Genomic DNA, 10,625 nt, shown 5'->3' on the forward strand with positions numbered 1-10,625 from the left:
AAAAAAAAAAAAAACCTCACTGCTGTCCAGTCAATTCAACTCATAGCAACCTCTTCTTGGGTTTCTGAGGCAGTATCTGTACAGAGGTAGATTGCCCAATCTTCCTTCTGAGGAGTGGCTGATGGGTTTGAACCACCAGCCTTCTGGTTAGCAGTCAAATGCCTTAGGTACTATGCACCACAGCTTCTGAGGCACAGAGTATAGGGTGTGTTTGAGGGACAAGGGATCCTATTTGGAAGACTACAGGCTATGGAAGGGATGTAGGAAATGAGATTACAAAGGTTAGCTGGGAATCCTGCCATACTCAGAGTTTAGACTTTACTTTGTAGGGATGAAGTGCTAAGGAAGCTGTTTGACCAGGGGACTTAATGACAGTTTTTAAATTAGTCCCAAGTCTGTCCTCCAAAATCATCACACAGAACAGGTCTCCATCCTCATTCACATAAACCAAACAAAACCAAACACATTCACATAAGGGTAGTACAAATATTTTTAAACTATTATCACATATCTACTCAGTCTTTTAGCTTCTGTATAATGAACTTATTGAGTGAGACTTAGTAAGAATCCTGTTGGAAAATGTTACCAACCTTATGGAGGGGAATTTGGCAATATCTAGCAGAAGTACATGTGCATTTATCATTTGACTCAGTATCTCACTTTTAAGAATCTATGCCTAAGACACGCTAGCAAAAACACATGACTGATGAACACGGCTATTTATCCAAACATTTTTAGTAATAACAAAAGACTGAAACAACCCAAATGTCCATCAATAGGGGGCTACTTGAATAAACTAAGATGTCTTCGTGCAATAGAGCACTATGCAGCTGTAAAAAGAAATAAGGAAGATCTCTATATACTAATACAGAATAATCACTAGCAAATATAGTTAAATGAAACAAAGCAAAGTTCAGGGAAGAATGTATAATATGTTAGGAGCTCTGGTGGTGTAGTGCCTAAGGCATTTGACTGCTAACCAGAAGGGTTAGCAGTTCAAACCCACCAGCCACTCCCCAGAAGGAAGGTTGAGCAATCGACTTCCATAGTGATATCACCTTGGAAACCCAAGGAAGGGTCACTATGAGTCGGATTCGACTTGACAGCAGTCAGTTTGGTTTTTTGGGGTTTTTTTATCCTTTTTGTAATAAATGGAAAAATATCAATATAAAAGTACTTCTTACATTTTCAAAAGGAAACAATGGAAGGATAAACCAAAAATGAATAAAAATGATAAATTATAGGGAGAGAGAAAAAACAAAGTACAGAAGACAGAGATAGAGGTAAGCCTTTGAGAAATGTATGATGCTTTATAATTTGGCTTTGGAGTCATTCCACAACAAAAATTAAATTTAAAGTCTAGTAATAAGCAACTCCTACAAATTGAAAATTGAAATGTCTGACTAACTGGATATCAAGTCAAAGGCATAACCATACAGAGAAAATAATTATTTCAAGTGATGTTCAAAAAATCTATTGCTGTCAAGTCAATTCTGACTCATAGCTAAACTATAGGATAGAGCAGAGCTGACCCATTGGGTTTCCAAGGCTGCAAATGTTTACAGAAGACTACCTCATCTTTCTCCCATGGAGCAGCTGGTGGGTTTGAACCACCAACCTTTTGGATAGCAGCCAAGTGCATTCACCACTACTCTGACCAGGGTTCCTGCCAAGTGATACTAAAACCAAGTATTCTGACTGTATATCTTTAACAGGTTATATTTTTAGGACAAAAAGAAATGCAAAGAAATCCTAGCTGCTAATAATAGTTTTAAATTGTTAGCAGTAATATTGGTAGTTATTTTTGAAACTACTATAGGCATATTGTAAGATAAAGGCAAAAAGTAATTATGTTTGCAGCCAAGGTTTTCAGACTAAGAGAGAAATGATCCAAACATAAAATCTGAAAAGTTAAGTAAACCCTATAGTCTGAAATTTGAATTGGAAATATCTCTATGAACTTATGAGTTTTTATTCTCTTTTAAAAATATATATTTCTAGGCTCTGTCTGCCAGAAATATCTAGAGACAATGACAACCCATGAGTAATAAGGATCCTGGCACCCAGATTGTAATGGCTAAATATCATTTCCACTAAAAGGTACTACTCCTCCTTGGTGAAATGTCTGATTCTAGTTCTGGCACAAGAAACGTCCAAGATGAGCCTGGTAAACTTTGTTGTTTCAGAAAGCCATCAAAGGCCGATGTGGCCTTGTCAAAGGTCTCCGAATCAACTTTTAGGGGGTTCCCATTTGCATCAGACAAAACAATTGGAGTATCAAAAAGAATAAAGATTATAATGAATTAAAACAAATCAAATACATAAGTACCTATGTACCTCAAACACACCCTATACTCTGTGTCTCAGGAACTGTGGTGGCATAGTGCCTAAGGCATTTGACTACTAACAAGAAGGCTAGTATTTATAATGTTACTAGTAAGCACATACACACATACACAAACTCTCTGATCATCCTTGAAAGTTGCAAGGTCCTCAACTCATTACTCTGAAAACTGATAAAGAAAAAGAATTAAGCATTTTTCCTGCCTATCCCAAAGTACTCACTCTTCTATGCCAAGGAAGAGATCCATATCCATGCCTATTCCAAGAAAGATGATCCAATGGAAGGCAGAAATCATCAAACAATATTATTAATATCACATGTGAGTAAAATTATACTGGAGATAATTCAAAAAGGATTGCAAAAGTATATTAACAAGAAACTGCCAGTAATTCAAGGTGGATTCAGAAGAGGATTTGGAACAAGGGATGTCACTGCTGATGGATCTTGGCTGAAAGCAGAAAACACCAGAAAAATGTTTACCTGTGTTTTATTGACTATACAAAGGCATTCAACTCTGTGGGCCATAACAAATTATGGATAATATTGTGAAGAAATGCCAGAACATTTCATTGTACTCATGCAGAACCTGTACACAGACCAAGAGGCAGTTGTTCAAACAGAACAAGGGGATACTGCATAGTTTAAAATCAGGGAGAATGTGCACCAGGGTTGTACCCTTTTACCATACTTATTCAATCTGCATGCTGAGCAAATAATCCAAGAAGCTGGACTATATGAAGAAGAATGTGGCATCAGGACTGGAGGAAGACTCATTAACAACCATCATATACAGATGACACAAACTTGCTTGCTGAAAGTGAGGAGGACTTAAAGCACTTACTGATAAAAATCAAAGACTTCAGTATAGATTACACCTTAACATAAAGAAAACAAAAATCTTCACAACTGAACCAATAAGCAACTTCAAGATAAATGAAAAAAAAAAAATATTGAAGTTGTCAAGGATTTCATTTTACTTTAATAATTAATGCCCCCAGAAGGAGCAGTCAAGAAATTAAATGTTTTGCATTGGGCAAATCTGCTACAAAAGACCTCTTTAAAGGTCTTGAGGACTAAGGTGCACCTGATGCAAGCCATGGTATTTTTAATCATCTCATATGCATGTAAAAGCTAGACAATGAACAAGGAAGACTGAAGAAGAATTGATGCATTTTAATTATGATGTTAGCAAAGAATATTGAATAAACTATGGATTGCCAGAAGAATGAACAAATCTATCTTGGAAGAAGTACAACCAGAGCGCTCCTTAGGACATGTTATCAGGCAAGACCAAGGACATTATGCTTGGTAAAGTAGAGGATTAGTGAAAAAGAGGAAGACCCTTAATGAGATGGATTTGGATTAACACAGTGGTTGCAACAATGAGCTCAAACATAGCAACGATTGTACGGATGGTGCAGGACTGCAGCGTTTCATTCTGTTATACCTAGGGTCGCCATGAGTCAGAACCAACTCGATAGCACCTAACAACAACAACATTCCCTAAGGAACTCCATTCAAGGTTACTAAAAAGTGATTGGAAGAAAGTTCTTCCTTATAGAAATAAAATTGACAATAAACGCAGACAAATAATAGTGAAAAGTCACCATTTTTCAATCCCTAATGTAATTAGGAATCTTGTTGTTGTTGTTGTTGTTATGTGCCGTCGAGTCGGCCCCGACTCATAGCGACCCCTCCTTGGGTTTCCGAGGCAGTATCACTATGGAAGTAGGATTGCCCAACCTTCCTTCCGAGGAGTGGCTGGTGGGTTTGAACCGCCAGCCGTCTGGTTAGCAGGCAAGTGTCTTAGCCACTATGCTACCAGAGGAATCTTAGGCAACAGTAATCAAAGCATATTAAAAGTATTATTTAAAATATTAATGGAGGAACCTTTATGTTGGCGAAAAGTCTGATACAATCTGAACCCAGTAATCAGTCTTAACTTTAAAAGTGAGACAACTGAACATATGTGCCTCCTGGTAAAATGCAAAAAGAAGTTCTGGTGGTGCAGTGCCTATGGCATTTGACTGCTAACCAGAAGGTTGGCAGCTGCTCCATGGAAGGAGGATGGGAAATCTACTCCTGTAAAGATTTACCACCTTGGAAACCCAATGGGGTGTCACTATGAGTCGGAATCGACCTGATGGCAGTGGGTTTGGTTTGGGGTACGATGCAATAGGAAATACATAGCATTGCCTACAATGTATTTTTGCCACCACCACCAACCCCAAAATTGAACTTGAATGTAATTAGTCCACTAGGTCTAACTTCCAGTTTGTTAGAAATATAGTGGATGAAGAAGCATATCAAGCAATACCAGAAGAAGCTATCAGCTAAATCCAGAATGTATGACATTCTATAGGACAAACAACTTAGCTTCTCCAACAAACCAAGGGTATAAAAAATTGGGACATACTATAGATTACAACAACAACATAGATTACAACAACATAGATTAAAAAGATATAAGAAACATTTAGAGGAAAAAGAAAAGAGCCAATGAGGGAGGTAGAAGAGGAGAAAGAAGCAGCAGCAACTACCACCTCTTAGACCTGCAGCTGCTTCTGTAGAACTTGGATCCTTAGACACCTTGAGCTGACAGAGCACCTAGCAGGAATAAGAGGTCTAGAGAATGATAGGTAAATGAGTGTCTCTTCTTGCCCTAAGAGGCTCCAGGGAAAGACAACTGCAGCCTCTTTTGGTTATTCATTCCAGGACTTGCCCTCAACCCAGCAAACTGTGTGACTATTCCCAGGCCTTCCTACTGCAATTCTGGCTCATTTCAAGTCCCATCTTTCACCCCTTCTTGTTATATGCTGTCAAGTTGGACCCAACTCATAGTGACCCCTCCTTGGGTTTCCAAGGTAGTATCACTACGGAAGTACGTTGCCCAACCTTCCTTCCAAGGAAGCGTAGTGTCTGAGGCATTTGACTGCTAACCAGAAGGCTGGTGGTTCAAACCCACCAGCCACTCCTCAGAAGAAAGGTTGGGCAATCTACTTCGGTAGTGATACCACCTCGGAAACCCAAGGAGTCGCTATGAGTTGGATTTGACTCAACAGCATAGCTCCTCTTGGTGGATCTCTTGCTATGAGACTACTGTTCACATTTAATATCTATCCTATCCATTGACACTTTTTTGTATTCAGCTTATAGATTATTCTCTGAAATGTATTAACAAGATCACAAATAGGAACTGAATCTTACATTTCTCCCATAGCACCTAACACAGTACTAGTGTACTTTGTCCGTAAATAACGCATGGATGGATTAATGGCAATTAAAAATTAGTAAACTATTAACTACTCTCTAAATGATCCATGAAATCTTACTATTTCCTTATCTAGCATAAAAATAAGTTCTTCAAGGCAGGGAGTGTGTCTTATACATTGCTTGTAACTCAGCACCTAGCCATACTGAGCACATAATATGTTCTCTATACTTCCTGAATTAACTAATTTTCATTTAGGCTAAAGATGGTATTCTGATTGCCTGCCCACCAAGTCATACAGTTCTTGGTCTGGTCAGGACAGGAAGGTTGGGTAAAGGTGAATTTTCCATTAGGAGCACACATTTGGCCATCATCCCAGCCAGAGCCAACAGCTCTTACCTTGTCAGGGAGGCAGGTGATTGTGGTACAGTCACAGTCATTGGTGACCACTGAGGCCAGGAAGCCCAGTGGGCAGCTCACTGTAGAGTTGACACAGTTGCATGCACACTCATACTCATCACAGCATTGGGTCTTCCGAAGGGTCGGTGTCCGGTGTGGAGGGCAGGGGGGCGGGGACTCTCTTCTGCACTCCTCCTTTCTGCAGGCTAAGATGCAGCACAAGGATGCCACTAGTCCTGCCACACGAGCATTGCACCCAGCCAGTGTTCATGAATATTCAGTTATAATGTAAGGTCTAGACCCAGAATATCAAATCAGCAATGCACGTAAGCCCAGCTCAGAAGCTGCAGGACATTCAATTATACCTAAAAGCTGTTAGACTGCAGAAGAACAAAAACATTAATCAAAAGGAGAGATGTAAAGCTAGGAATTCTCATGGAGAAGTGCAGGCTGTTCAGATCCTGCTCTATCACCTTCTCATGTATATCTGGAATAGTTAGGGTCATTCCAGTTATTGATTCCCAGGGACCCCAAACATAGAATCTCTAAGACCCAAGTAACTGTAGGAAGGTCTGGCCATGCCATGAGCTGGTAAGCATTTTTATATGCTGGTAGCCTATTTGATCCTGTCTGCTGGGCTATCCCCACTTCACTACCTAGAACAATACTCTGCAGTTGTAACTCCTCCAACAATATTGAATAAAAGAATGCCAGCCATCCTGTCAAGTCCTAAATATCATTTTACAAATGCCAAATCCTATCCCTCTATCCTTTGCCTATTCCCAAACTATATCATATGTAATGTCTTCACCTTCCAAACTCAAGGTCTTACATCTAGAACTCAAGTGCAGCCAGAGGCTAAATCAACAAGACAAGAACTCCACTTGACTTAGAGTAAGTATTCTCCATAGCTAAATACAGAATTTAGTTTCTTGACATTTCTTACTTTAATTTAACCCTATGCTTAAAGTATAGCTTTAATTATTAAATATGTAAACCTACAGTGGAAAAAAAAATCTATACATTTGTTCAAGAATATGACCCAATGATGAGAATAAGCCAAGGGAACAGTCCCTCGCAAATAAAGACAGGTTTCTGGAATCCTCCCCACATCAAGCCCAAATGCCTCTTAATATGACCTAAAAAGGAAGTACCCATCTCTGACACATCTTCAACAGCATATAGCTGAAAGGATGTTTTAGAGGATTCAGTCCAGGTATGACTTTATCCCCTCTGTTCCAGACATACTGTGAACCCAGATTCAGCTAACTAGAATACATGAAATCACATATATGAATAATGAGATGACTTGGAACAAGTTCCTAAGAAGGAGGACACCAGCCCAGCCCAGGCAAGTGACCACTCTAGCTCCTCCTCATCCACAGAGACTTTACCGCAAGTGAAGTTGGGTCTGCACTCGCCAGGATTGGTCAGTGTCGCCTGGAGGCCATCTTCACAGTGAGGCACGGGGGGCAAGTCACAGCTCACTAGGTCACACACTGAGGACCAGGAAAGAGAGATGTCCACTCAGAGGTCAGGAAGGCTACTCTTTTATTGTTTATTTTTATTTTTATTAATGTATGAGTGGGATCCTACATTCCTATACATGCAGACTTCAACTCCTTTAGATTGGTGGTGATAAATGATGTGATAGATAGATTAATACATAGATAGGCAGATAGGGAGCTCTGGTAGCATAGTGGCTAAGACACTTGCCTGCTAACCAGACGGCTGGCGGTTCAAACCCACCAGCCACTCCTCGGAAGGAAGGTTGGGCAATCCTGCTTCCGTAGTGATGCTGCCTCGGAAACCCAAGGAGGGGTCGCTATGAGTCAGGGCCGACTCGATGGCACATAACAACAACAACAACAACAACAGGCAGATAGGGAGGGAGGAAGGGAAGAAAGAAAAAGAAAGAAAGGAGGGAGGGAGGAAAGAAAGAAAGGAAAAAGGTGGCTGGATGGATCAACGTATGGGTTGTATAGATAGGTCATAGATTAACTGGTAGATCCAAGTCATATGATAAGCTCATATTGATTACTTATCATCTGCTAGATATCCAGGTATCAGCCATATCATTTGAACCCTGTATGCCTCAATTTCCTCTTTTGTAAGGTTGGAATACTACCTTAAAGGGCTAGTCTAAGGAGTTCATGAAATAATGTATACAAAGTGCCTGGCACAGTACAGGAGCATAATAATGTCCACAAAATGAGGGACTTAAACTACATGACTACTCCAGTTCTCTCTATCATTAACATTCTTAGACCTGTTTTACACAACTTGTTCTCAAGTCAGAGCTCCCTCCCCTGTAAGACTTCTACTTATCCATGATCAATATCATCAGCATTAATAAATTTCTCAGATTATTTCATTCTTCTTAGAGCCTTGTACTGTCTGTTGATCTATTTGTTCTACCTGGAAGATTTGCATCACTGCCAATGTTACAAGCCATGCTTTATAGCTTTACCCATGAAATTAACAAATGCATTGGACAGGACAGGGATAAGGGCACTAGAGATCTCCTGTCATATTAGCTTTAATTCCATCAGCTCTGAATTAATTTCATAATACCATTATTCAGCCCACTCTTCATGATTCAGTGTGCAAACCTATCATGAAACCCTTTGACAAATAACTTGCTGAATCAAAGTGCCCTGTGTGTGGCCTTCTCTAGGTCTTATATCCTCAGAACTTTATTGAAAAGGAAAATGGATTACTTTGGTATGACTGTTTAAGTAAATCTCTGTGACGTCTCACCCCAGTAAGCATGCCATTCTTTTCTAAATGCTTTCAAGCTTACACTTAATAACCCACTGCAAAATGTTTCTAGCAAATAAATCCTATTTCCCAGAGGTTATTCTTTCCATTTTTTGGAAAATCCAATCAGCCCTTACCCACTTCCAGTTAAATTGACACCATTTAACTCTCAGTGCATAGGACTACATCTACCTCCCAGCAGCCAAGACACAGTTCATCTACGGCTAGGACTTGGACCCTGGAGAAATGTCCAAGGTGGGCTACATACCACACTCATACTCTGGGCAACACTGGTTTGGATTCTGGTGGAGGCGGGCCACTTCACACAGGCCACATGTGGGAGCTAGAATGAAAGAAGGGCTGTTAAGATAGAGAGAAATAAACAATGGTACAACCTGAAGAAGGGGCAAAAATGTTGCAGACTCTCATTCACTGAAAACCACCCTAGAGCCTATGTGGGAGGCCCATGAGGAATCAGGCATGGGACCTCTGATAAAATGATTCTCCCTTGTGTGTCCTGTTGACACGGTCAAATTTACCCTCCAGGGGGCTATAAATCAGAGGGTCAAGGCAGGGACAGGTGAATAGAGTTAAACTGTAAGAGCGTCCATTCTAGGCCCAGAATGGGTATCCTCAAACCTAATGAGGTAAAGAAGGGTGGGGCTGGCACCAGAGATGCAGGCTGAGTCATAGAAATCAATCGAGGGGCCCAAGGTTTGCATCTGCTCTACAGGTGTGAAGACATGGTGGCTGGATAGCCTTGGAAGCTCTTCTTCCTCCAAGAGCCCCAAGGAGGAGTGGACTCTCACCTCTGGCTGTGAGGCAGGGCTGTGATGTGCAGTTGACCTTCCTCTCACTGAGGCATGTGCAGATCTGACAGGGTTGGTGGTCTGGGACCCAGGTTTCCAGAAACTGAAAGGAAAACAAAGGTCAGAGTGATCCCAGGGTGCTTCAGGACACAAAGCTCTGGAGTCCACGGAATTCAATTATCCCCCACCTCTGGTTTAGTTTCTCCTGGTGAGGACCAGTTCTTAGGCCTTCCCTTTGAGAGCCCTACAGAGGAGTAAGAGCAACTTGAAAAAAGATTGTGAAATACTGACAGGAAAAAGCTGGAGAAGCATCAAGGTCTCTCAGAAAGGTCATCTCCATCCTGCTATGTAAACTCAAGAGACAAATCATAAACCACACATTTAAAAAGCTTAACAGCATTCATTATGGTCTTTTCTGGTAGTGGCACTATAATAGCAAAGCAAGAAGACAAGGGTTCTTGTATCACACTGAGTCCCTGGGTGATGCAAATGGTTAAGACTCTGGCTGCTAACCCAGAGGTACCTAGAAGAAAGCCCAGTGATCTGTTTCTGAAAACTCAGATTCTGAAAGGACAAATATTATATATCACTTGTATGAAACAATAAGAATAGGCAAACATATACAGATCAAAGTTTATTAGTGGTTATCAGGGGAGGAAGGGAAGGGGGATCAAAAGCCATCATTTAGGAAACAGTGAGTTTTTGTTTATGGTGATCAGAAATTTGGCAATGATTATGGGTGATACTGGTACTACATGATTATATAATTGATATCACTATAATGTACAACTGAAAAATGTTAAATTGGCAAATGTTGTGTTATATATATATATATATATGGGGGGAGCTCTAGTAGCATGGTGCCTAAGGCACTTGACTGCTAACCAGAAGGCTGGTGGTTCAAAGCCACTAGCTATTCCTCAGAAGGAAGGTTGGGCAATCTACTTCCGTAGTGATACTGCCTCGGCAACCCAAGGAGGGGTCGCTATGAGTTGGGTCCAACTCGACGGAACACAGCAACAACAACAACATATGTGTGTGTGTGTGTGTGTGTGTGTTATATATGTTTTATATATATATATATATATATACATACATACAT

At 40.5% G+C, this 10,625-nt stretch overlaps 1 protein-coding gene across 1 annotated transcript in view; it reads right to left on the reverse strand.

Moving 5' to 3' along the window:
- VWF (von Willebrand factor) overlaps positions 1–10,625 on the reverse strand; it is a 215,415-nt gene that overhangs the window by 34,548 nt on the left and 170,242 nt on the right. The window contains exons 38-41 of the mRNA XM_007937087.2: positions 9,524–9,626; positions 8,983–9,057; positions 7,349–7,453; positions 5,955–6,160 (exon numbers count right to left, since the gene is read on the reverse strand). Of these exons, the coding sequence (XP_007935278.1) occupies positions 5,955–6,160; positions 7,349–7,453; positions 8,983–9,057; positions 9,524–9,626 (489 nt within the window). The remainder of the gene's footprint in view (positions 1–5,954; positions 6,161–7,348; positions 7,454–8,982; positions 9,058–9,523; positions 9,627–10,625) is intronic.

This window comes from Orycteropus afer, unplaced genomic scaffold (assembly GCF_000298275.1).
Source record: "Orycteropus afer afer isolate SDZICR_OR568_19922 unplaced genomic scaffold, OryAfe1.0 scaffold00040, whole genome shotgun sequence".
NCBI lineage: Eukaryota > Metazoa > Chordata > Mammalia > Tubulidentata > Orycteropodidae > Orycteropus > Orycteropus afer.